Raw genomic sequence first — 26,631 nt, 5'->3', positions numbered from 1 at the left:
TTTGCGTTTGCCTTCTAATCAAATGGGATCAGTTCTTAACTCATAATTAGTTTGCTTTCCTTTTTCAAAAAAACTGGTTTCCTGGACAAAGTTGAGGTAACCAGGGTGGACTCACAGTCCTGCCCGAAGCAGAGATTAGCTGTTTTGCTAGTCTCGGGGGGGCCGTTATGTATAGGAGTATGATTTCTGTAGAACTTAAAATACTTCAGAACAATCCAGCTCTTGATGGCTCTGGGGCAAGAGAGCTTTGGATTTGGGGAGCCCAGAGGGCTCAGTGGGCAGCCTTGTTGTCCCAACTGACGCCCTTCTTTGCTGATTCAATGTGGTGGTATTTTTGGGTAACTTGATCTCTGAGTCCTCAGGATTCCTCAGGCGACCCATTGGGACCCAGTACTTTTTCTCTCTTAGTTGAAGTAGAGTGTTTTAAGTGGTAGGAAAACTAAAACCATCTCGAGTTGAACTTTCCAGCAGGGTAGACACTGCCATTGACCCTGTTGACTTGCTTTCCTCCCCAGAGCCTTCTCCTACCTGTCCCACACCATCCCTGATTTCACAGACAACTGTCTGATCAACATCATGAGGTGTGGAGAAGACTTCTATGCGACCACAGAGACCAATTACATCAGGAAAATCAACCCACAGTCCCTGGAAACCCTGGAGAAGGTATCAGTGAATCTACAACTAGCCTCAGTCCCTGACTCAAGAAAGAGACCCCTGGGGGAGGCTAGGAGGCTGCAGGAGCCCACAGAGGAAGAGTCCTCTGATGCCCTTGGATCTTGGGCTCTCCCAGCTCAGCACTAGCATTAGATTCTAAGCTTCCTTATGGTAGGACTGTGTCCGTATTCGTTCCCAGGACTCCCATAGCAAAGGAACACAAACTAGGTGGCTTAAGACAACAGAAACGTGTCCTCTCACAGTTCTGGGGGCTGGAAGTCTGAAATCAAGGTGTCAGCAGGGCCGTGCTCTCTCTGAAGTTTCTAGGGGAGGACCCTTCTTTCCCTCTTCCTGCTTCTGGTAGTTGTTCCTTGGCTTGTAGATGCCTCATTCCAATCTCTTGTAATGCTAAGCTACAGATCGTTGCATGAAGGCCCACGCTGATCCAGAATGACCTTGTTTTAACTTGATTACATCTGCAGAGACCCTATTTCCAAATCTAGGCACCAGGGGTCAGGAAGATCCAGTCCAGCCCCTAACAGTGTCCATAAGTCCTTGGCACTGAGCGGCCCCTCAGTGGAAATTTGGATGAAGGACTGTACTGGGCCGTCAGGACTCCCAGCAGCCCTGCCTTGCATTGACCCGAAGAGGGAGGCGTTAGGCACAGAGCAAGGGCACAGAAATCAAGGCCCAAGCAGACGCCTTTCCTGGGCAGAATCAAGTCTACGTTTTCATGAAGATCAATAGACCCACTTTCAATTTTCTCCAGCTGGCAGTTCAAAGCCTGGATGTCTTTGCAATACATTTTAACGATCTGTTAGAGGGAGTGCTTTTCTTAGCTGTGAAATTACGTCCAGCTCCTTTTAAGCTAGGCAGCATAGGTCCAACTGATGTACGCTTTCCACAAAGCTGCAGAGAGGAAATACGAGGAGAGAAGGAGGTATCGCCTGACTTTTGGCCGGAGGTTGTGCTGTTCTGGGGGAGGAAGGGCGGGCAGTTGGTTCCCCTGCCGCCCCATTGTTCTGCGGCTGTGGCCTGTAGGCAGTTGGGGTCATTATTCAGCTCTGTTAGTCAAGTTTCCCTTTGAGCAAATGCTTTTCTAACCTCTCGGTTCCCAGAATAACCCTATGAGAGAAGCCTGGAGATTTATGCTTCTGTGGGATGCAAAAGGGGAGAGTTGAAATGACTTCACCAGAAAAGTGGCCGAGATTAGCCCTGAGGCTGCCTCTCTGCCCAAGTTGTTACTTGGAGCTCTCTGCGGTGAGGCGACCATTCTCGTGCTGAGGCCCCCCCGGCAGGGCCAGGCAGCAGGATAGGAACCACTGTCAGAGAAAACACACGTAGCTCACCAAGTCCCCTGCAGCCTAGTTGCTGTGGGAGGCCCCCGCGAGGTTACATCAGGTCGCAAGAGGAAACACCTCCTTTAAAGGTGACGTCTGCCTTATTTTCAGATCAGGAGATGTGCAAAAATAACCGTCATCTCTCTGAACCTGGAGTCAGGGAGCTTTTCACGGGATTTCACCTTCTCCCCTTTTTAAAAAGCAGGTGGCTGTCACGTTTTGCAGGTTGATTATCGTAAATACGTGGCTGTAAACCTGGCAACATCGCATCCGCATTATGATGCCGCTGGAAATGTTCTCAACATTGGCACATCCATCGTGGACAAGGGGAAGACAAAATATGTGATCTTTAAGATCCCTGCCACAGTGCCAGGTGGGTCATTCTGGGGCTGTAATGAAGCACAAACACCAGGGGTGCTCTTTTGGAAGAGTTCTGACTTCCGTTGATAACACAACACTTAATCTGACACTTGCCTGCATAGATGATTCAGAGGGCCATGAACTCACTTTTCTCCTTTAGAAGAAAAGAGATGGTGCTAGGCTTCCTTTTGAAAGAATTGAATCCCTTTTGTTTTTCCAACTTCCCTTTCTTTAGATTCCTGTTCATTAATTCTTTAATTTATCCATTATCCATTAATCATCTACCTATCGATCCATCCATCAATCTAGCCAGCCAGCCAGCCATCCTCCTTTCTTCCTTTCATTCATTCATTTTTCAGTTTTCTGATAAACCTCTGTAGGTCAGGGCTGTGCTGTCCTCTTTTATCCCAGCCCCTGAAGCCAGGCTCCCAGGGTTGTTCAGGGAGCTCAGCCCTGCTGGCATCACTCCAGATCCCCACCCTGTTCTCCAGGCCTTCTGGGCCTTTTCCATGTAGGCCGGGAACCTGGCATGGAGCCCAGGGTTGTGACTGTGTGTTCTCGAGGGGGAGGAGGGTGGGGTTTCTAGCCCTGATTTGTCCAGGACCCTTTGGGGAACCACCCCCAGGAAACCAGGCCGCTCTCGGGGTGGCTGTGCGGGCTCAGGAGACGTTGCAGACCTGTGAGGGTGCTTGGCTAGACCTGCTGGTTTAGGAAGACCAGTTTCTATCTGTGATCCCTGCTGCTTCTGCCCCACCCCCCACCCCCAGTCCCATGGAGCCTCCTGAGCAAATTCCAGGCTCTGCTGGCAGATGGGAGCCCCCGAGGTGAGAAGGTACAATGAGCGCTCTTGTTCAGTGGCGTTCCCACTCATTAAGCCAATACGGGGATATACGGTCTGGCTCGGGACCCTGCAGCGTCAGACCTGGAGCTGGTCTAGGCGCTCGAGTTGGCCACCTCCTATGACAGAGGACTGGGAGCCCTGGGGGATCAGGTGACGAGCCCACGGCTCACAATAGGTTCCCTCTGTGCACCTGCTCCAGGCTGGCAGCTTTGCTGGGATTCACACCTGTCTCTTGCCTCCCAGGCCAGGGTGCCTTTCCTTTCCGTTTGCTTTGGTCCATTTGTTTTGTGAAGAAAAGAACTACCTCCACAACCCCACAGCCTCCCCCCCACCAGCCATCTGTTTACAGTGTGCACAGGTGGCCACAAGAAAGGTGGGGACGCTTGCACATAACTCATTATAATCCAGCCCCAGGCCTGGGTGGGGAGGCCTTTTGACCAACGGTGACTCATCCTTGCAGAGGAACAAGAAAACTGAATAGTCCTGAGCACCTTTGTGCTGGGCGCTCGGAAAGGTACTTGGACTCCTGCGGTATTTCCTTCGGTCCTCTCCGTCCCCTCTAAGGGCTGTGCCTCCCAGTAACAGAGTGGGCAGCCAGGCTGAGGGGGCTGTGTCTTTCTGGCTTAACCCTGTGCCTTTGGCCATAATGATGGACCGTCCCACCAAGCCTTCGTTTCCCATCTGTAGCATGCGAATTGTACAGCCCGCCTTGACTGACACAATCTGTCACATCACCATAGGCACTTAGTCTCATTCCCAGGTGATTCAGAACAGCAATGCCAAGAGAAATTCATCGAAACCCTGTGAAATACATTTCAAACGATGGTTCTCAGCAGCATGTCAAAGCTTAACCTCGGGAAGCTAGCCCATTGCCTCGGAGCTTGACAGAAATGCAGGGCCTCAGGCCCCACCTCACAGGCTGAGTCAGACGCCACATTTTGTCATGACCCCCAAATGATCCCTGTGCAGGTCACAGTTTGAGGAGCACTGCTCCAGAGTGGGGGTTGGCAAACATTTTCCGTAAAGGGCCCAAAAATAAACATTTGAGGCTTTGCCACCTCAAGTATTGTATGGTCTCTGTTGCATCTGCTCAATTCTGAATCTTGAAAGCAAAGCAGCTGTGGACCCTGCAAGAGGAGGCTGTGGCCACACTCCAGATAAACCTTTATTCTGAAAGCAGGTGGAGGCTGGGTTAGCCCCGGGCTGGAGTTGTAGACACCTAGCCCAGAGGCCCAGTGGTCCAGAGGCCCAGAATCTGGGAAGGCAGTGGTATCAGATGCCAGACCAGGTCTCATGGAGGAAGGGCCCCAACCTGCGTCAGCCAGGCAGCAGCCCCTGCACCATGTGCTGTCGGCTCTCATTCGAAGGCTCTTCTCAGCGGCCGGGTGGGCTTGAGAGGCTGGGCTGCAGGAGGTGGTGGCCCCGTTGGGGGCAGCCAGGTCCTGTGCTGTCCCTGAGGCTGGCTTCTCTCTAGAGGGCGGGAAGAAGGGGCAGCGCCCCCTGAAGCACACGGAGGTGTTCTGCTCCATCGCCTCCCGCTCCCTCCTCTCCCCGAGCTATTACCACAGCTTCGGAGTCACCGAGAACTACATCGTTTTCCTTGAGCAGCCTTTCAAGATGGATATCCTCAAGATGGCAACTGCCTACATCCGGGGCGTGAGCTGGGCTTCCTGCCTGGCTTTCCACAGGGAGGACAAGGTAAGGCGGGGCCGGAGCGACCCCGCAGCACGAGGACGGCCAGAGAGAGATGGAGGTCCGCGGCAGGGAAGCTTAGGGAGGGAGGCCGTGAGCTGCCACACAGTCTCCCCAGAGGCATCAGCCAACCTTCCAGCAAGTTCTGAAGCTGGGACGGTCCTTCATAGTGGTCCCCAGTTAGGGCAAGGGGCTGGGCCTTTATACCCCACGTCCATACGTCAGTAGAGCAGACTGTCCCCAGAAGAGCGTGTGACCTTGGGCGAGGCAGCCTCACCAGCCAAGGCAGCCCCCACTCACCCAGCAACGAAGGGGCTGCTCCTCAGCCCTGACTGACACCTGCTCCTCCAGCCTCCACCATCCATTGGCAAAGCCCTTCCGGCATCCCTGCAGCCACTGCGTGATGTCGGGGGGTGGGGAGGGGTGTCACAGATTATGTAGACATCGTGATGGTAGAGCATCCCCCTGGATGGTGTAACAGAAACATCTTCAATTCAGGTACACCTGAGCGAAGTGCTCAGAGTATCTGTGCGCATGCATGTCCCTGACCTCCCTGTATATGTGCTGTGTGTATGTGTATATCCACACATGTATGAATACATGTATTCCTGTATAAGTGCATGTATGTATTTGTTGCTGTCGTTACTTGTGAGAAATAATCAAATAATTCTCAGTGCCATCAATTCAAATAATATACAAGTGTAGAAGGCAACAGATCAAGCCCCCTCCCCACCCCGTCCCACCCCCTCCAGAGGGAACCACCACCTTCCACTTGACACCCTCCACTCCTCTTCCTGTGCACAGGGTGCATCTTCGTGTGCCCATACGAACATGTGTCCCGTGCGTGGCTGCCACCTCTTTAATGCCTGTGTCCTCAGGGAGGAGAGTGAGGTGCTCGAGGAAACGAGGAGGTTAGGTGCGGTCCCTCCTCTGCTTGGAACCTTCTGGGGATTTCCTGTCATCCTCAGAATAAGATCCAAAGTCTTCACTCACCAGCCTGTAAAGATCCACACAGCCTCAACCCCCCTGCTGGTCTCCTGCTCACATGGTCCCCTCCTACACTTCAAACCTGCCAAACACATTCCTGCCTCAGGGCCTTTGCATTTTGTGTCCCTTCCCCAGATGGCTTCCTCCCTCAATCAATCCGGGTCTCGGTCTATGTCCCTCCCCATCCCTGAGGTTCCCCTGTCTATCACAGACCCCCCCCCAAAGCTTTCTTTACCCCCACTTCCCTTCCTCAGTCGTGCTCACCTGTCCCCCTTGACATGCTGTATATTTGATCGCTGACCCTTGGCCTTACCTCCACTGGAATATAAACTCCATGAAAGTGGGGCGTGGTAGTTACTTTATCTCTCCAGTTCCCCAAAAAGTGTCAGCTGTGTCGTAGGCCCTCTATGAATGTGGACTGAGTGAGCTGGGCAAGGGGGCCAGCAGGGAGCCAGTGGACGTGGGTTTGCTCTGCAGGCCCGGAGCGTCCCGCCGGCAGGAGCATCAGTGCCCTCTAGACCTCCAGTCTGCAGGCCCTGGAGATCCCTGGCCCCCACGAGTCCCACAGCGAGAAGACAGAGCAAGGCAGAGAGCCCTGGGAAGGGCTTTGGAATGCATTTGGAGAACTTTCTGAGCAGTCCCTGTGGTTGACCCCAGGACTGGGTTTATGGGGAAGAAAAGCCTAAAGTAACCACGGCTGTGTTCACTTCCCCAAACCCACCCTCCCTCCCAATGCCATCAAAGCCTTCCTCCTCTGCACACTCGCCCCTCTCCCTCACTTAACTTCAAAGCTTGATTCTGGGGAAGGAGAGAAAGAGGCAATGAGCCAGAGGAGGTGGGGAAAGAGCAGCCTGGAGCAGCCCCTCCCTCCTTTCAGAGGAGGATGGTTAGGCCAGAGCTGCCAAAAGAAAGAAAACACCCCTTTCCCCTTGGATTAGGCAACCGGGGCTGCAGATACGGCTAACTGCCACCCAGAGTGGTGACACCCAGAGGTACGTGCGGAGGCCTAATGAGCTGATACCCATGTAGGCGCCTTGACCAGACGGGTCACTCAGCACTACTGCCCTCCAGGGCAGCCTGGTTGCTGGGACAATGGCAGGCAAAGGTCAGGAGAGGGGAACCAGGAGGGGCTTTAGGGGCTCTGGCCACAGATGGGACCTGAGGAGGCTTGAGGGCTGGCCCTGACTGGTTCTCCCTAACTTGGCCATTGCCAGGGAGTTGGCCTGTCGCTGCCCACCTGGATCACAGTATCACAGTCAAATGAAGGTTGGGGAGACAGTGCGATCTCAGGGGCCTCGCCAGATCCTGTCCTCCTGGCAGCAAAGCTTCCCTCCTCCCTCAGCACTTCTGCATGGCTGGAGGTGGGACAGAGAGGCTCCCAAAAGGGAGGGGAGGCTTCAGGGTCATGAGCAGGTGGATGGTGGGGCTGGGTCTTGTCTCCTGCCTGATGCCACCGTGCAGGGCTGGCAGAGGGAAAGCTGACCACTGATGTGCACCTCCTTTCAGACTTACATTCACATCATCGACCGAAGGACAAGGAAGCCTGTGCTGACCAAGTTTTACGCGGACCCCATGGTGGTGTTTCATCACGTCAACGCCTATGAAGAGGACGGCTGCCTTCTGTTCGACGTCATCGCCTACGAGGACAGCAGCCTTTACCAGCTCTTCTACTTGGCCAACCTGAACAAGGACTTCGAGGAGAACTCCAGGCTCACCTCCGTCCCCGCCCTCAAGAGGTTCGCAGTGCCTCTCCACGTGGATAAGGTAGCGTCTTGAGTCCTGGGAGATGTGGGCCCACTTAGGAAGTGACTTTGGTCCTGATTTTGTTGACATTAAAATTCAAAATGAGGTGTTCTTAAAGAAAGACAGAAAATGAATTCATTATTTTTCCAAATATGGTATATATTCACGGTGGAAACTTTAGAAAATATAGATTAAGTGAAAAGGAAAAAAAAAATCCTCATAAACCCATTGTGATATATTGCCTCCTATCTCTCTTTCTCCATAGATAGGTAGATAGATAGATAGGCAAATAGATAGGAAGATATACATACACATTTATATATACTGATATGTACGTATATAATATATATACATAATGTATATACATCTCGAAGCTGTTAAAATTATGTACAATATGATTTTCTTTTCTAAAATTAATATGTAAGATATAAATATGTATTTCCTAATTTTAGAGAAGAAAATCATGCTGTACTTAATTTTTTTCAGCTCTTTATTGGAGTATAATTGCTTTACACTGTTGTGCCAGTTTCTGCTGTACAACAAAGTGAATCAGCTGTATTTATACGTATATCACCATATGCCCTCCTTCCCGAGCCTTCCTCCCACCCTCCCTATCCCACTCCTCTAGGTCCCACCAGTCATCAAGTTGATCTCCCTGTGTTATGCAGCAGCTTCCCACTAGCCATCTATTTTACATTTGGTAGTGTATATATGTCAATGTTACTCTCTCACTTCATCCCAGCTTCCCCTCCCCCTCCACCTCCCCATGTCCTCAATTCTGTTCTCTACATCTGCATCTTTATTCTTGCCCTGCCACTGGGTTTATCAGTACCATTTTTTTAGATTCCATATGTTTGCGTTAGCATATGGTATTTGTTTTTCTCTTTCTGGCTCACTTCACTCTGTATGACAGACTCTGGGTCCATCCACCTCACTACAAATAACTCAATTTCATTCCTTTTTACAGCTGAGTAATATTCCATTCTATATACGTGCCACATCTTCTTTATCCATTCATCTGTTGATGGGCATTTAGGTTGCTTCCGTGTCCTGGCTATTGTAAACGGTGCTGCAGTGAACATTATGGTACATGTATCTTTTTGAATTATGGTTTTCTCAGGGTATATGCCCAGTAGTGGGATTGTTTGGTCATATTGTACTTAATTTTTAGCAGCTTTAATGAAACGTAATTCACATTCCATACTATTCACCCATTTCCACTCATTTACAGTGTACAATTCAATGGCTTATAGTATATTCACAGAGTTGTACAACCATCAGCACAATCGATTTTAAAACATTTTCATTTCCCCCAAAAGAAATCTTGTACCCTTTAACCATCAGTACACACACACACCCCGCCCCCACAATCCCTCCATCCCTTCAGCCCCAGGTAACCACAAATCTACTTTCTATCTCTGTGGATTTGCCCATTCTAGACATTTCACGTAAATGGAACCATACAATATGCAGTCTTTTGTGTCTGGCCTCTTTCACTTAGCATGTTTTCACAGTTCATCAGTGTTGTAGCATGTATCAGTGCCTCATTTTTTTTCATGGCTAAATATGTACATACTATTTTGTGTATTTCTTTTTCCACCTACTTGTATACGTAAACATCTCTCCATAACATTAAATATTCTTCTATGGCATCATTTTAAATATTTGCCTGACAGTCCATGGTGGGAATTCACCACCAGTTGCTTACCCATCTCCCTGATGTCGAACTGTCCTGTTCTTACATTAAAAATGACCACTGGGCCAGATGTTATCCTCAATTAGGCGGATGCTGCCAAGGCTCTGGGCTTGGTTTTATAGGCTACGGAGGCTTCTGGCTCCAGAACTTCCTGACTTCATGACTTAATTAATTTAAATGAAACCAAATTCAATTCAGTTCAGTTTTGATGGCTCATCTTTACTCAATGCCCGCTATGTGCCAGGTACTTTGCTAAGCATTTTATTTCCCTTACCTAACTTATTAATCAAAACCACCTATGGGAAAGATCCTCAGGTTAGCCTTATTTTACAGATGAAGAAACTGAGGGTCAGAGAGATTAAGGAATGTGCCAAGGTCACACAGCCCAGCAGCAGAACCAAGATTGGCTCTAAACCCTTCCTTGGAGCTGGTAAGGAGTATACCTCTGCTGATCTCCCAAGCAGGCCTAACTCCTGGAAAGAGCCCCGGAGGGTCACCCTGACCTCTCTGAGGGCCCTGCAGGCCTAGGGAACAGCAGACACTCCTACATGTGCAGGGAGGCGCCTCCCACCCTCCAGGCTCCTCCATGCAGGAGTTCAGATACCTCCCAACCAGTGGGTGGAAGACCTGCATTTGAGCCCAGCTTCGTTCAACTCCAGAGTTGCGTCCTTTCTTCTCTTGCCAGTATTTCCTCATCTGCAGTCATTTGTGTATCTCTGTCGTGATTTTCACCTCTACTAACATTTACAAAATTGTGTTTTCATTTAAATCAACTCACTCTTTTCTTAACTCCTTTGGAAGGAAACCTATCAGGACCCGGTGGAAAGCTAGCATTGCGTGCTGCAGATGGAAGAGCAGATGCACATAAAGTGCTGGTAATAAAGCACAGCTCCTAAGTTCTAGCCTGGTGCTGCTGCTCTTGCCAGGACCTGATCTCTTCCTTAAAGAGAACATTGGAAAAGTATTAGGTGTTAAAGACATAGTGGTGCTTAACTGAGACGCTCTCCTTGACCCAGTTGGAAGGATTGGAAGAGAAGAAGGGATTAACTTTCTCCCCATGTGGTTCAGGGCTATTGAATGAACAGCCATGACCCACAAAATCATCACCTGAGCCACTGGCCTCTGCGCCCCTCACTCTGGGAAGTTCCGCAGTGCAGCCCTTGGAGTGTCTCCTGGCTCTAGGATGCGATGCGGATGTCACAAAGCACACGGGTGGCAAATCCTGAGGCCGGCCCCCTGCCTCACGGAGACCTCAGCCTGGGGATGATACACAGAGAGGAAGCACTCCCTCCTGCTGCTCACACACTGCAGGATTTTATCACCTTTCATCAAGTTCGAGAGATGATTTACTTCCTTGAACCAAGCTAAGAAGTTTAGCACGTATATTTTAAAAAGGTGCTGCGTGAGCCATCTGCAAAGAAGAGCCAGCGCTGGGAAGGGTAGCTCCAGTCACGCTTTTTAATTGCTGTTTATTGTCCCTTAAAAATGTCTCCTTGCTTCACTTTCAAGTCATCCCACCTGTGTGTTGAAAGGGGAAAGTCCAGCAGGCAGACACTGCCTGTGTGTCCAGATCCAGCCTCCCTCTGGTCCAAAAGCACATTAGGGAAGGGCCTCAGGTGATGCCGCTGTTTCTCACGTGCCCTTCAGTCCGGAGCCTTTGCACCTCACTGTCCCTCTGCCTGCAACCCCGTCCTCTTCCCATGAGACCTGCACCTCTGTCCCAGCTGCAGCTTGGACTCACCTGGGGGCTCTGAGACCAGCTCAGTGAAGGCAGAAGCTCCGGGGAGGGGCCCAGGGATGGGTGTTCTAATTCCTGCTCACCCTTCAGGTCTGGTGTCCTGGCTTCCTCACTGGGCTCATGTATTCTAATGGCACCTGCAGCTCTCTGCTCAAATTGATCTCAGGTATAATGAGCTGTTTGGTCGCCTCTTCCTGTTAAAGATTCCAGGGGGCCGAGACGCTTCGTCTTGTCAGTAGTTTATCCCCTGTACCCACCACAGGGTCTGGCACTGAGTCTTCTCATTAAGCCTTAGATATTTTAAATAAATGAATGAATGATGAATGAATGAAAAAGGTGAAGCAGGTCTCTCAAAGGGCACAAGGTCTTCCTTTAGCATTGGAACATTTCCCAAGTGGAAAGGGCCTTCCACATGGAATGGGCTATAGTGAAGTGTGTTCCAAAGTCTGGGGTCTCCCAGCTGCCCCAGATTCTCTGGCATTTGGGCCAGCTAGGGTCAAAGGAAGGAGGAGCCCATTGACACCCTCGGCGTGTTTGTGTAGGGTGGCACAGGGATTGTTTAAGGTGGGGCTGGGCACCAAAGGGCATGGGCGGTGTGGACAGTCCCTGCCAGCTGCCCTGCCCTCGTCCTGCAGGGCTCCATGTGCTGTCTCCAGGAGGGGGTGGGGTGGCATCTTGGACCTAGAAGGGGTGGCTCCAACTCCTGGTCCAGTAGACTTGGTTTTTGTCTTGTGTTTAAATGCAAAAGTGAAGACCCAATAACAAGAGAAGCCACCATTTCTCAAGAGCTCACTCTGTGCCTGGCCCTGTGTTAGATGCTTTTTCTGCTTTCAGACCCAGGCCTCTGCTCTGGCCTTTCTCCAGCAGTATCCCTTCTCCACGGGGTGAGGAGTTCACAAAACCGCAGGGTGCCATCCAAAGGGGCACTCTCCCAACCCCAACCATGACCTGGGATCCCTGAATTCCCCGCACAAGTGCCCCAAGCCTGCCTGCAACGCCTGTCTCTGTCCTCCTAAGGGCAGGCTGTGCTGCTTGTGTGCCGGCCTCAGGCCCACAAGGGAGGCCAGAGCTAGCTGGGGCTTCCATGCAGTGGGAAGAAAAGGAGGCGGGGAGCCCAGGCCCAGAGGTCAGCCTTCATTCTACCACCTGATTCTAGCTCAGAAGGCCAAGGAGTCCTGGAATTCTAAATTCACACGTGTCCTTCCAGACCAGCACTGTGCACTAGAACCTGCTGCAATGAAGGAATATTCTCTGTCCAAGCAGTCGCAGCCAGACACCTGGGCTACTGAAATGTGGTCAGTGCAGCTAAGGAAGGGAATTTAAAATTTTATTTAATTTAAATTTAAATAGCCACACGAGGCTGGTGCTGGTTGCCGTACTGGACAGCACAGTTCCACAACATTATGAAGCTCCATATATAAAGGAAGGAGGGAGAGAACAGTATTTTACTTAACACTTTAATGTATGTGGATATAGGGTTGGCAGGCCTCTGCCCTCATCCTGGGTCCTGCAAGTATAAGGGCCTGTGAAACGCTCTGCGTGCCTCTCACTGAATCTGTATGACAGTCCTTGGGGTTACTCATCATTCCCATGACTGCAGATGAGAGAGAAAGTAACTTGCCCAACACCACAGAATCACCCGTAGGATTTGAGTTGGGATTTATTTATTTGTTTGTTTATTTTTATTTATTGGCTGCATTGGGTCTTCATTGCTGCACGCAGGCTTTCTGTAGTTGCGAAGAGCGGGGGCTACTTTTCATTGCAGTGCACGGGATTCTCATTGTGATGGGTTCTCTTGTTGCAGAGCACAGGCTCTAGTTGAGGCACGTGGGCTCAGTTGTTGTGGCTCGCAGGCTCTAGAGCACAGGCTCAGTAGTTGTGGCTCACAGGCTTAGTTGCTCTGTGGCATGTGGGATCTTCCCGGACCAGAGCTCGAACCCATGTCCCCTTCATTGGCAGGCGAATTCTTAACCACTGTACCACCCGGGAAGCTCCTGAGTTGGGATTTAAATGCATGTCTGTCTGGCTCCAAGTTACTAACTACGATGGGTTTGGCCCTGCACCAGGTGTTTTCATAACCATTATTTAATTTAATCCTAACCACAATCGTCAGATGCAGGTTGAAGGAACCTTCGCTTGTACCCATCCAGAAGTTATAAATGAGAATTGCCCCCCTTTTCACAAACAAGGAAGCAGGCTCAAGTTCACGTAGGCTCTGGGAGGCCCGATCAAAATTCACATAGAAAGCTCTAGAGTCAGATTTTACACCCAGGGCTGCCAAACTGCAAAGCCAGTGTTTTGCAGGATTATTGAGATTACTGCCTCTCATGGGAGTTCCCTCAAGTTGAGGAATTTCAAAGCCAGGCTACAGGATTTTGTTGAATTCTGGCTAGAAAGCGATTTCTTCCCAAAGTTGAGCACATCGGCTACAGAAAGCAGCCGAGTCATGTTACTGCTGTGTGTGCAAAAATTCAGTTTATGCCTCAACCAGTCTGACCAGTTTCATGCTGGAGCTAGAAAACGTCTCTGCAGACCGACTCCCTGAGAATCAAGCCCGGGACATGCACAAGAGGCCTGTGGCTGCCTCGTGACTAGCGAGGCACAGGGCAGGGCATCTCACAGTTTGTGGGGCTGCACACAGGTGGAGGCAAACAGAGCTTCTGCTTGTAAGACACTCGATGTGTCAGGTGCTGGAGGACTTTTCATGCCCTTCGCTTGATTCTTACAACCACCTGCGCAGCACATGTTCTGCCCCTTAACAGTTGAAGGAAAAGCTCAGTGAGTCAAGCATTTGCTCATTCCTTCAGCAGTTAATTCCTAGGAGCTGACTGTGTGCTGTGCGCTGAATAAAATCTGGTTACTGTCTTCATAGGGAAGACAGCATGAAAGAAGGAAGCAGCTCTATAAGGGAGATAATTACAACTTGGCACAGATGCCTTGGAGACACTGCAGACAGAGTTGTCAGGGAAAGGGATGTTTGAGCCGAGACCTATGGGATAGAAACCAGCCAGCCTCAAGGCCTTTGCACCTGCTTTGCCCGCTGCCTACAGTGCTTTTGTTTCTGAGCAGAAGAATTGCAGTGTGAAGGTCTGGGCCCAGCCTCTGCTCCCCTCTGTGTGACCTTGGGCAAGCCACTTTCCCTCCCTGGGCCTCAGTTTCCTTTTCTTAATTGGGATGGCACTAAGCAAATCTCAGAGGGGCCCTGCCATTCAGGTTCTAGGATGCAGTAAATTTCCCGCCTTCCCAGCAAAAAAAGCCCCTGTTGTTCAAATAGGTTTGTTTTAATTATAAAAGATTATTTTGGAAAGTTTGGAAAATAGAGAAAAGTTTAAATGAGAAGAAGTCAGGCGTGACAATAATTCTCTTGTAACTCCATGAACGCAGGGATCTGTGGTCTTATTCCTCGATCTCCTCCAGTGCCTAACCTGAACTCACCCGCAGGGGCAATGGCAGTAGTAGTAGTGGTAGTAATAATAATACAATTAGCAACAGCAGTTAACATTTATCTAGCATTTACTGCTAACCAGGCCCTCTTATAAACCAACTGCATGGATTATTTTATTTAATTTGCATAATAACTCGGAGACACATATGCTATTTATATGATGCTTGTGCTATACCTTATTATACAGATGGGGAAACAACTTCAAGGATGCCAAGTAACTTGTTCAAGGTCCCATAATGAGTATGTGGGGACACAGGGAGTAGTAGATGCTCAATAGATATTTAATTAATCATGTTAGGTCTCTCTGCCTGGTTACAATGATGATGGTAAAGTACTGAACACAGTCTGATGGTCTCTTGAGACCAAGAGATGTCCTTCATAGATATTTTTCTCCTAAGTAATTTTCACTGCATGTTTTTTTTCTTTTCAACAGGGATACATTTTCATAGGAAAAAATACTGAGAAGATAGAAAAGTTTGGAAAAAGAAATTAAAGCCCCATAATCCCACCATATGCTATATTGTTACTGTTTGGTATACTTCTCCCAGGCTCTTTTCAATTTAATATCTTTCTTTTTTTTTTTAAACATGGTTGAGTTCAGTGTGTGTATGCAGTTTACTCTGCTGCTTTTTTCACTCAGTATTCTCTCATGTGCACTTCCCATGTTATTATGAACTCTTTATAAATACCTTTTTAATGACTGATGCAGCCTTTTACAGGTGAATCACCCAGTATTTAAAAAGCAAGAGCTTATTCTTATAAGTATACTCATTTCACCTGTGAGGGATCAGGCAGCCCAGAGCAGAAGAAAAGATCCACTTTTAGGGGCCCCCCTTCTACCACTCGCCAGCTATGCTCACTTCCGGGAGTCACTTCCAGTGCCTAATTCTCATTTTTAACTGAGAATACCAGTCATATAATAGCTACTTCTAGTGGTTAATGTGGGGCCAGAACAAAGTGACAGACACTGAAGCATTTTTTAAAACGTGCACAGAAAACAAATATTTGTTCTAGATAACAAGTTTTCATTTTTTTGAAAAACCAATTCTTTCAGAATGCAGAAGTGGGCTCCAATTTAATCAAACTGTCATCTACAACAGCAAGAGCTCTGAAAGAAAAAGATGACCAAGTGTACTGCCAGCCGGAGTTGCTTTACGAAGGTAAAATGCATCCTCTCTCCCGTGTTTAGGGAGGGGCTGAACATCCTCTTTATATGACACCTCCTTCTGATGGGGAGGAGACGTCCATGGACAAGGGACTGAGAGGAAGGCTGTTGGGATGCCCAGGGGAAGACATCTGGGGACACTTCTCTTTCATGTATTTTACACTCCTCCCAGGGAGGTGCTGGGGTGATTGTTGGACACAGGGACTTTCACAGCTGCCTGTCCTTTCAAATGCTGCCACGTATTCTTTTTTTTTTTGCTTTCTTTTTTTTTTAATTTTTTTTAATTTAAATTTTTATACTGTTTTTAAAGGTTTCTTTCCACTTACAGTTATTACAAAATATTGGCTATAGTCCCCTTGTTGTACAATACATCCTTAAGCCTGTCTTACACTCAATAGTTTGTACCTCCCTTTCCCCCACCCCTATATCGCCCCTTCCTTGCCACTGGTAACCACTAGTTTGTTCTTTATATCAAATGCTGCCATGCAATGAACGCTGACGTATTGAAAGGCATGGCATGTGCGGATTTCTACCTGTGCACACTCAGAACAATGTGCAGAATAGGTGCTATCAGCCCTGTTTGCCAGAGGAGAAAACTGGGCCTCAGAAAGGCAGAGCTACACCCAGAACATAAGCCCCCTTGGAGAGAAGAACCCACCAGAGCAGGGCTTCCCAACGTGGGCACTGCTGGTATGGGGGCTGGGTCGTTCTTTGCGGTGGGGTCTGCCCTGGGGGTTGGAGGATGTTGAGTAGCATCCCTGGCCTCCAACCTGATTGAGAACCAGTGCCCTAGAATAGAAGCCCGTGGGGCATGGGCTGTGTTTCTGTGCTCAGTTTTGTCATCGGCATGTGACAGAGGTCTGGCTTAGAGCAGGGTGTGCTCAGTGCTTAAGCGCAGAATGAAGGGGCCTGCCCAGGACAGGGCTGGGGAGTGGTGGGCGGGGTCCAGGCTGGAAGCCCGGCTCCCCACATCACTGCCCTACACCAGGGCCAGGCGTATGGAAGGGACAGGCCTGGGGACTCTCCTAGGATGACCTTGGATCTGCCCACTAAGAACCATTTCTACACACAGCATCCCGTGGATCCTATAACAGATTCCGTGTGGCACCTCAGCCTTTTGGAGTCTTTAGAAATGAATATAGACATGTTTGTCCCAGTTCTTAAGGCATCAGCTTCCATCTCTGCTCACCTGTCACTCAGATGGGCAGATGGAGGACTAAAACATGGTCATTGTATTTCTGGGAAGGGAATTCTTGTTTATCATAGCAACCTTGGGCAGCACTGAAAGCATGACTGTAGACAAATCCCTCATAATCCCTCCACCTGTGACAGCCCTTTGGAAACATCTGTGCAGTTTTTCCATTGTGTAGGGGTTACTTGAGGCATGCCAGGCCCTCTTCTAGGGGCTCCCCAACTTCCCGTCCTTTCCTTCGCAGTCTCATCCTGTTCTCGTCACGTTAGGTGAGTTCACGCACATAAAGGGCTTAGATGAGGGTCCAGCTAGAAGCAGCTGTGATTAGAACACCTCTGAGAGGCAGGGGCTACCATGTACGGTTCATGCTTTAGAGCTGAGGACGGCAGAGCTGAGAATAATTCGGTAACTTGCCCAAAGTTGGGCAGCAGAGCCAGAATCTGAACCCAGGTTTCTCTGACTCTTAACTTCTGCATTTCCAGTTATACAAAATGCATACGATACTGTCTAGAATGTTCTGAAATGGCTTCTTCCACTTAATGAACATACCCTGGGAATTTCCCCACATCCTGAAAGTTCTTCAAGAGCATGGCTTTAATAGCTGGACAGAATTCACAGGGATGAATCACATTTTACTTAACCATGTGTCTATAACTGGTCATTTACAGGGTGGAGGAAAGGGGGATTCCAGACCAGGTTTGAGGGGCCCAGGAGCATCACAGGGAGTCTCAGGCCTACTCTGGGACCAACAGTGGGCATCTTTTTCTGATTTGAGTGTGTGGGTGGCCCCTCATCTTGACCTGTCTCTTGGGAGTTTTGTGATTACTCGTCTTGTTGGATTGGACATCTTCCCATCTCAGTGGTCCACCCCGCTTCCCTTCCCACTGAGCCCAATAACCATTTATGCCCTGAGTCCTTTTCAGGAAGTCTTTATGTGACAGACGTTTCCATCTCTGCTTCTTCTTTTCTTTGACATTATGTTTTCACCAGCAGTTGGCTCCAGCTACCTGCAATATTTCATAAGAGGGACTTTCATTTCAGTATTCAACTTAGAAGTTTAATTTGACACAAAAGGCATATATAAATATATATGCATGGACATGGACAAGTTTTTAAGGCTTTTTGGATTACAAAAGTAATAGGTATAATGAAAGTTTCACATAATGAGAAACTTAGAATGGACAATATAAAGTCTAAGCCACTATAAGGAAGTTATCACCCCAGCAGTGCTTCCAAACTTGTCTCTTCAGTTATAACATAGTGGAGATAATTCTATAAGCAGCCTTTTACATTTAATCTTATGATGTAGACATTTCCCCATGTTATTAAAATTCTTTGTAAATATTACTTTCATATAAAATTACTATATGATTTCACCAGATTTATTTAAATATTCAGCATTAATGTTCCTTCCGTGGCTTCAGAAGCTTCTATTCACACCCACACACGTGCACGCACACGCTTTTTTTTTAAAAGAGCTTTTAAAAATTGCAGTAGCCTCTGATTTTAATCATGCAATTCTCTTTGATTTCTATCTTGGATAATTAAAGATGTTTATACACTTAAAGACCTAGGTCTAGCTTACCTTGCTCCTGAAGCTTCTAATAGAGCTGGGGTGATTATCAGGGGTTCCCACTTCCCACCCTGTGACCACCCTTGATCTAGGTCAGGGCTTGAACCAAGTTCAGGAATCCTGGCTTGGGAGCCGTTTTGTGGAAAGGATGCCCGGCCTGGATGTCAGGAAGGGCAGGTGGTCCCAGTACTCAGTGAAGGGGGCTTTGTCAGCTGTGTCATTTCTCTCTAGGCTTAGAGCTGCCTCGGATCAATTATGCTCACAACGGGAAGTGGTACCGCTATGTCTTCGCTGCTGAAGTCCAGTGGAGCCCCATCCCAACCAAGGTACCGGTCCCTGGGAGACGGCAGCCTGCAACGGTCGTGTCTGTCTGCAAAGCTGAGCTCCCAGGTTCTCAGGGAGGTCAGGACCTAGGTCCCCTTCGGATGGGGGTAGGTCAGAGAGTGAGATCAGCGTGGTACAAAACACACTGGAAGCAGTGATGGAGCATGCAATAGAGGGAACTGCACCTAATGGGCTGTCACTCAGGAAAGACGTGGAGGCTGGAGTTTATCTGTTGATTTCTTTTTTGGATGCATGTTTATTGAGCACCAGCTATGTGCTACAACGTGGTGGGCACTGAGGAAAAGCAGATGAACGGGGGATCCCAGTTCCTGCCCTCAAGGAACTCACTGTCTCGAGCAAAGGGGGTAGAGCTGAAACTTGGAGGATTTATTTTTTTTAATTAATTAATTTTTTTATTGAAGTATAAAGTTGATTTACAGTATGGTGTTAGTTTCAGGTGTACAGCACAGTGATTCATATCTTGGTTTTTAAATTATTTGTTGAACACTTGCTGTTTCCCAGGGACTATGCTGAGTGCTGTACAGACATCACTTTTCCTTAGTAACCTCATTTTTTTAGTAATAAAATGGAAAATCTTTTTTTTAAAAAAATGCAAGTAGTGCAGAAATGTACAAAGCAAAAAATTAAGGTTCCCACACACATATACACACCCTGAGTCACTCCCCACTAATCCCACACCCTCAGGGGAAAGAGGCCTATTAGAGATTGAGAGAAGGCTGGGGACTCACACTGTTAAAACAACAAAGGAATCATATTATACTTTAAAGGTTTGCATTGAATATGTTAGTTTATCTAATATGTATAAAAATTACAATATAGTGCCAAATACCAGATAAGTCCAGGTTTTATTTCTGAAAGAATTCAGTGTGTACTGTCAGCTCTGCGGCGGCGGGAGGGCCTTTGTTTAAAGCAAGATGAGGAAGTGAGTGGCTTTCGTTCCTGTTGTTGCACTGGCCAGAGGCAGGTGCCATTTGGGGTCTACATTTGCCAGTGTCAGAGCCCACATTTGAGGGGCTCACTCCCCTCTCTCCGGGGCCTCGATGCCTTCCTGTTCACAGGGAATCAGCTTGCTCTCTAACCACTCATTCCCACGTTTCCCCCCATGGATGCACAGATAATAAAATACGACATTCTCACGAGGTCATTCTTGAAGTGGGAAGAGGCACACTGCTGGCCGGCGGAGCCCCTGTTTGTGCCCACGCCGGGTGCCGAGGCCGAGGATGACGGTAAGGCTCCGGGAAGGGCAGCCCGCTTGCTGCACTGGGCTTGTGGTCACCCTCACACAGAGACATCGTCTGGGGGCAGCGACCACCCCCCCATCACACGGTTGGTGGAATCATGCTTTGAAGCCCAGGTGTGTCTGAGTCCAACGCTGTGGGGTGAGGGGGTCGCCAAGCCCACCCCGACTTCTGACACCAGCTGCGAGTTCAGGCATCCCCAGGGTCACCCTCAGCTTCAAAAGAAGGACTCACAGGAAACACTGAAAGCTGTTACACTCATGGTTACGGTTTATCACACCAAAAGGGTGCAGGTTAAAAGAGACAAGGAGAGTCGGGCGGAATCCAGGAGAGTCCTGTGCGTGGAGTGCCCACTGGTCCTCTCCTGTGGGAGGCAGGACCGTGCTGACGTCCCCAGCAACATCCACGGAGGGTGGCCAACCAGGGAAGCTCACCGAGCCTTGGGTGGGAGCACTGTGGGGCGTGGTCACGCGGACATGGTGACCTCTAGTCTCAGCCCCTCTGGAGGTTAAGCTGACACTTGTGGCCCAAGGCCTCCCCCTACCTCACATTGCTAGGATGGGTTATATGGCATGGCCCCAGGTAAACAGAGACACTCTCATCAGGCCGACCGTCCAAGGGCTTAGAGGTTGTCTCCCGGGGCAGAAGGTCAGACCTCCTTTCCGGGGAGGTGAGATTATATGCGACACAAAAGCCCACTTCCTTCCCTTGGAGCAGTGCTATCCCCCCGCAGAGTGTAGAATCTGGGTTTTAAAATCCATCATAATGGCTGGGTCAGAATTTATAACTCCTCTAAGCATGTAAGTTTTCCGTGGAGCACCTAGAAATTCTCGTGACCCACCTCTCTTGCCTAGGTTTCCACCTGACCAAATGGTCCTTTCTCTCCTTGATTCTGCCTTTGCCCCGGAAATGCCCTGCCCACCCCCCTGGGGATGCTAAGCAGGGTAGTAGAAGCCGGGATGGGGCTGCCCACCTGTGGGGAAGGGCAGGCTGCCCCGCTGGGCCTGCCAGCTGCTTCCCTCAGGTGAGGAGGAGTGGTTTTCTACCTGGGTGGTGTCCTCCTATTGACCTGCATGGCACGGCACGCCAGGCAAGGGACCCTGTGTCACTGTGACCTCCAAGGTGGGGGATGGTTGGTGCCACCTCCTGCTGAGGCTGGCCTCCCCCTGGGCTGGGCGAATGAGTCCTGCACATTCTCTTGTGGGCAGGGAGCAGCCTTGTCTTCATTCCACAAAAGGAGAGGCTCAGAGATTGAGGTAACTCACCCACGGTTGGTCACACGCCCAGTACGTACAGAGGAAGGTTTGAATCCAAGCCGATCTGACCTCAGCTGAGCTCAGCCACTCTGAAAGCCTGGAGGCCTTGGGAAGAATCACGAATATTTGCTGGACGTTTACATGCAGTGTTTCATTTAGCCCTCTGTCCCTTGAGAGTGAGTATTTAGAATATTCCCATTTTACAGAGGAGAAAGCTGCACACACATGAGATGAACTGGACTCATTCAAAGGCTACTTGAGTTTAGCCGAGTGACATAAATTAGCCTAAGTGCAGCATCAAAGCCAATTCTCTGTAACTGGAGTTTCTAAATAGTAGAAAAATAGCCATTCTTCAGTGCATGCAGTAATTTACAAAATGCTTTCATAATTGACCGTGCAAGATCCTCTCAGCACTCCTCTGAGGGTGGAGAGGATAATTCCCACTCTACAGGTGGACAGACTGAGGCTCAGAAAGGTGAGGGGACTGGCCCGGCCAAGCCTTCCGATTTCCCTGGCCTTTCCCTCCACTCGCACAGAATATTGAATCACTTCCCTTCTGTTTTGATTAGATACTTACGTTCAAAGGACAGGGAGACAGAGCTGAGAAACTTATCCCCCAGCTGGACCAGGTTCAAGGCTGCACTTCCACAAAGTGTCTCTTTTTTGTTTCCCCAAAGGGATTATCTTATCAGCCGTTGTCTCTACCGATCCCCAGAAGCTGCCTTTTCTGCTGGTTCTGGATGCCAAAACGTTCACAGAATTGGCTCGTGCATCCGTTGATGTAGAGATGCACCTGGATCTCCATGGGCTGTTCATCCCGGGTGTAGACTGGGACGCGGGGAAGCAGGCCCCATCCCAGGAGGAGAGGGACAGGGCTGTCGACCGCCATGTGGCCCCACGGACCTGACAGGGTGGAGGTCTGGGCCCTGGACAACGGCCCCACTGGACTCAAGGGTGGTCTCTGTCTGGGTGGAGTGGGGAGAAGTCTTTCATTTCATTTTGCACTTATTCTTTCCATGGTTGCTTTGAAACAAAATTATGAAAATAGAGCTTGCCGGTATCTTTTCTTTCATTTTATTTTGGCCATAAGAACCTTGTTTGAAAGTCAATCAAATATTTGTTGATTAGCTCTAGCACTTCTAAGAAAGCCCTTATAAAGGGGTATAAAGACCATGACCATGAATCAGAAATGGTATTAAGTCACATAATCATTGTTCCTAGAATGGGCAGCCACTGACCCACTGGAGAAGAGACACAGAAACAATGATCATTGGTCCTCCCTCCCCGTCTTTCTCTCCCTTCCCTCCCTTTCTCTCCCTTCCCTTCCTCCCTTCTTTCCGGTGGACTAGATGGTGTCCACTCAGCCATGCCCTGTGAGTAGACCATGTGGCCCAGAAGGCGTGTGTTTTGTAGTCATTCCATGCAAGGCATGGCATGGCATAAGACAAAATAATAAAAACTTTAAAGACTCTTCAGACTTTAATTTTACATGGCTTCTTTCCTCTGAAGATCTTCTAAGGCAATAAAACAGAGGGGCAGAGCTAGACGGTTCCTAGCCCGCCAGGTGCCTCGTTGTACACCCGATGGGACAGCAGATGGGTGTGTGCGGGCACCCCCTTGGCAGGAGGGTGTGGAGGGGCTGTAATACTGAGTCCTGTCTTGCCCAATGCTGAGAACCAGGGCGGCGAGGCAGGCTGGAGTCGTACAGGAAAGGGGGTCCCCTCAGCAGAATTCCTTAGAGATTCATCCAAGCTGTTGTTTGTTTTCATCCAAGTTGTCCTTTGTTGGGTATGTTTTATTCACTACTCTTTCCTCTGCACCTAGAGCACTGCCTGGTGGATGCAGGCTCCCAATTAAGTGTTTGTTGAATGAATGAATTCTGCCAACAAAGAAACCCAACTCCGTAATGTACCAACAAGAAATCAATATTTAAGAAAAGAAAAAGGGAGGGACTTCCGTGGTGGCGCAGTGGTTAAAAACCCGCCTGCCAACGCAGGGGACCCGGGTTCGAGCCCTGCTCCAGGAAGATCCCACATGCCGCAGAACAACTAAGCCCATGCGCCACAACTACTGAGCCTGTGCTCTAGAGTTCGTGAGCCGCAACTAAAGAGCCCTTGAGGCACAACTACTGAAGCCTGAGCACCTAGAGCCTGTGCTTCACAACAAGAGAAGCCACTGCAATGAGAAGCCCGTGCGCACCACACCACAACAGAGTAGCCACCACTCGCCGTAACCAGAGAAAGCCCGCGTGCAGCAACGAAGACCCAATGTAGCCAATAAATAAAGTAATAAATTTTTTTAAAAAAGAAAAAGGGAAATGAATATTTTACTAGAGATCTCCTGGGAAGACAAGGAAGACAGTCCACATGGAACCAAATGACAACACCCCAAATTCCCCACGAGGTTCCTCTCCCAGCCGTCCCTGATCACTCCTCTCTTTCTTCCCCTGTTGGTTCCTGAAAAACTCCTCTACCATCCCAGCATTTCCCTTTCATGCTCAGCTCATAGATCCCATTAAACAAAGCCCAAACCCTGTGGATGGCAGAATAAAGACCATCTATTTTTCTCCTCTGGGGACCTCAGCACTTCCACCTTTGACAGAATAAGATGGATTGGGAGAAAATGTCAACCATGGTGGCCTAATAAACATGTGATGGAGGCCTGCATTTGGGTGGCAGGAATGGGAAAGAGTTGACAAATGGGACACTCACCTATTTGTTATTCTACTTTAAATGTTTGAGAAGAGGGTGGTATTTAAAAAATGCTTCCCCAAGTCTATTCTACTCAATTCCCATTGCGAAACAGTACCCAGACCCAGTCACGAAAAGGCGCAGTTCTGTGGGGAAGGAAAGTATGTCCGTGGTTTGTTTACCTTATTTAGGAAGACAGGTGACATACCAGACAAATGGGGAAGTCTGGCACGCCACATCTTTTCTTCTCGGTTTCAAAACACCAAAGGTCAATGCCTGGGCGACCAATTTATCTTGATCCTGAATTCCGCCATGTTTGAGACACATGCCAGGGTCATTAGCTCAAAAGGCCACAGGAGCCAAGATACATGCGCTTTTCTTGACGCTGAGGCCGTCCGTCGTACCCTCGGAGCCTTCCGTGTTATGCTGCATGTAGGTGTGATGTGTGACCGGGAAGTTCTACAGGAAGAATCACCTCAGATTTGTATTGCTTTGATAGAGCCACACAGCATTTCACAAGCGCTCTGTGATGTGTCAGGTACGTGGTAAGCCCTCAGATGTTTGACCCACTATCTCTTTCCTGCAAGGGTTTCTCGAATGCCATGCCACCTCAGGAGTAAGCTGGATGTGTACGTGGACAAATCAACTTACAAAAAGTCTAAGTACATTCGAGCTCCGTCTGCGTGACTGGTTTGCACTCGTTTCCTCTCAAAGTTACTGAGCGCTGGGCTGACTCTATTGAGAAGGTTGCTATTCCAGGTTAAGTGAAAACACCTTTGATCACTTCTTAAGCTGTTTTAAGACAGTTCGGGTGGTTTTTAAATGGCTGGGAGAAGTCTTTCCCATGGCAAATCAGGACATGCAGACAGAAAAGTCATCACCACCTTCCTCATCATCCAGCAGCAGTGAGACCCGTGGTCTCTGCTCTTCAACTTCCGTCCAGGAGTCTGGACTCAGCAACCGGGTGCAGACACAGGGCCAACTGCCCCAGCTGCCAGGCTAGAGCAGGGAGCCGTCTCTCAAGGTCAAGCACCAGCAGAGAGACTGGGGCTTTCTTGGACAAGGTGAGCAGGGAGAGATGTGGCAGCCCTGTGTTGGGACAGGTGGGAACAAGCCAGCCTTCCTTCCTCCTGGTGACCAGGAAAGGCCTCCTGGAAAGGTGCACCTCCAGGAGCTGCCTGAGTGGCCGGAGGGAGCACCTGCCAAGATGCTGAGGGTGCAGCTTGGGGTGAGGATCTGGAGGCGGGTGTGGGTTGACTGAACAAAGCAGGTGTTGAGTGAATTCCCCAAGAGCGAGCAGTGGAAAGAGTGAGAGAATTAGGGGGATTTGTTTTCTCTGATCATAAAAGTCATATACGTTCATCGTAGAACACCTCGTAATGTTAAGATAGGAAATGAGAAAGGCACCCATCGTCCCGCTACCAAAGGAAAACCCCTGAAATTCTGGTGTGGCTTTTCCCCAATTTTAAAATCTTTTCTATGCACAGTTTACATACTAGCAATCGGTTTATAACCCACCGGTTCATAACCTGCTTTTTTCACTTACCATGTGATATTGATACAAGTATTTTCCCAGCTCACTAAATTCTTCTAATGGGTGCATATTACTGCATCTTTGGGACATGGATGATGTACACCTGCCTGCTGGTGGACATTTAGGTTTTTGACTATTATGAACGATGCCAGGTCTGTGACCTTGTGTGTGTGTTTCTAGGGTATCCCACATCCCTCTCTGTATTCAGGTGCCTGTCACTGTCATTTTCTTTGGCTAGACTCCCAACTTAAGATTTCTGAATCAAAGAGTGGGAAAACAGGGATTGGGTGTTCTTTGAAAGGCCATAGGTTTTGGTTTGATTCATAGGAAACTGAGACGGCATTCTAGAATCCGAGAGGTTCAAATGGTCAACGTGGCTATAGGGCTGAGAAATCCACATTTCTCAGGAAACGGGAAAAAGAAAATAGGTACATGGAAATATAACTATAGTCCAAATTCCCCCTTCTTCCTTTCCTCTATTCTTTTTTACCTTCTGTATCTTTCCACTCCATTCAGACACTTGTTCTTTTCAAGCATATATTCACTCCATTCATTCATTCATTCATTCAGTAGTGACCGAGATTATGTTGGCATATAATAGTCATCAGAACCAGTACCTCCACCATCCTCAGGGAGCATATAGCATAGCGAAGGGCACAGCACCAAGGAACAAACCAACGCAATTCAGTGGAATGGCAGTGAGAAAGGGAACCCCTGGGGATTCCCAACACTGTCTTGGGAGCCAGGGTGGCTGATGTGTGAAGGATGGTAGCAGGTAAGCAGGTGAAATGGGCAATGAAAGGGGCGTGGAATCAGGAGAGAACTTGGTAAACTGAGGGTAGACGTCTACCAAGAACTTCTGTGGCGTAGAAGATGGGCAGAAAAGACAAGGTTGAGCCAGAGCCCCAGTTTATCCGTACTCAGCTAAGAAGTAGAACTGGCATTAACTAAAGAGGTCTCCAATGGTCTCTTCAAGGACAATCAAGGACTCATAGTAATTTTTTTTAATAATAGCTTTTTTGAGATCTAATTCATGTACCATAAAATACACTCATTTAAAGCATTCAATTCAGTGGTTTTTAGTATATTCAATACTGTGTAACTGTCACCACTTTCTGATTTAGAACATTTTCATCACCCCC

The 26,631-nt window shown here is 48.8% G+C and overlaps 1 protein-coding gene across 2 annotated transcripts in view; it reads left to right on the top strand.

The window, feature by feature from the left end:
- The window catches only part of BCO1 (beta-carotene oxygenase 1), a 40,638-nt gene extending 17,103 nt beyond the window's left edge, over window positions 1–23,535 (top strand). For both annotated transcript variants that reach the window (XM_057712758.1, XM_057712757.1), the window contains exons 4-11: window positions 516–663; window positions 2,220–2,367; window positions 4,670–4,893; window positions 7,381–7,638; window positions 15,551–15,656; window positions 18,658–18,752; window positions 19,886–19,997; window positions 21,943–23,535. In XM_057712758.1, coding sequence (XP_057568741.1) covers window positions 516–663; window positions 2,220–2,367; window positions 4,670–4,893; window positions 7,381–7,638; window positions 15,551–15,656; window positions 18,658–18,752; window positions 19,886–19,997; window positions 21,943–22,172 — 1,321 coding nt within the window. In that variant the 3' untranslated portion in view covers window positions 22,173–23,535. The remainder of the gene's footprint in view (window positions 1–515; window positions 664–2,219; window positions 2,368–4,669; window positions 4,894–7,380; window positions 7,639–15,550; window positions 15,657–18,657; window positions 18,753–19,885; window positions 19,998–21,942) is intronic.
- Window positions 23,536–26,631: the final 3,096 nt, after the last annotated feature.

This window comes from Hippopotamus amphibius, chromosome 16 (genome assembly GCF_030028045.1).
Source record: "Hippopotamus amphibius kiboko isolate mHipAmp2 chromosome 16, mHipAmp2.hap2, whole genome shotgun sequence".
In the NCBI taxonomy this organism is placed as follows: Eukaryota; Metazoa; Chordata; class Mammalia; order Artiodactyla; family Hippopotamidae; genus Hippopotamus; species Hippopotamus amphibius.
The sequence above is the reverse complement of the archived record's forward strand: the minus strand, read 5'-3'. Positions and strand labels throughout refer to the sequence as shown.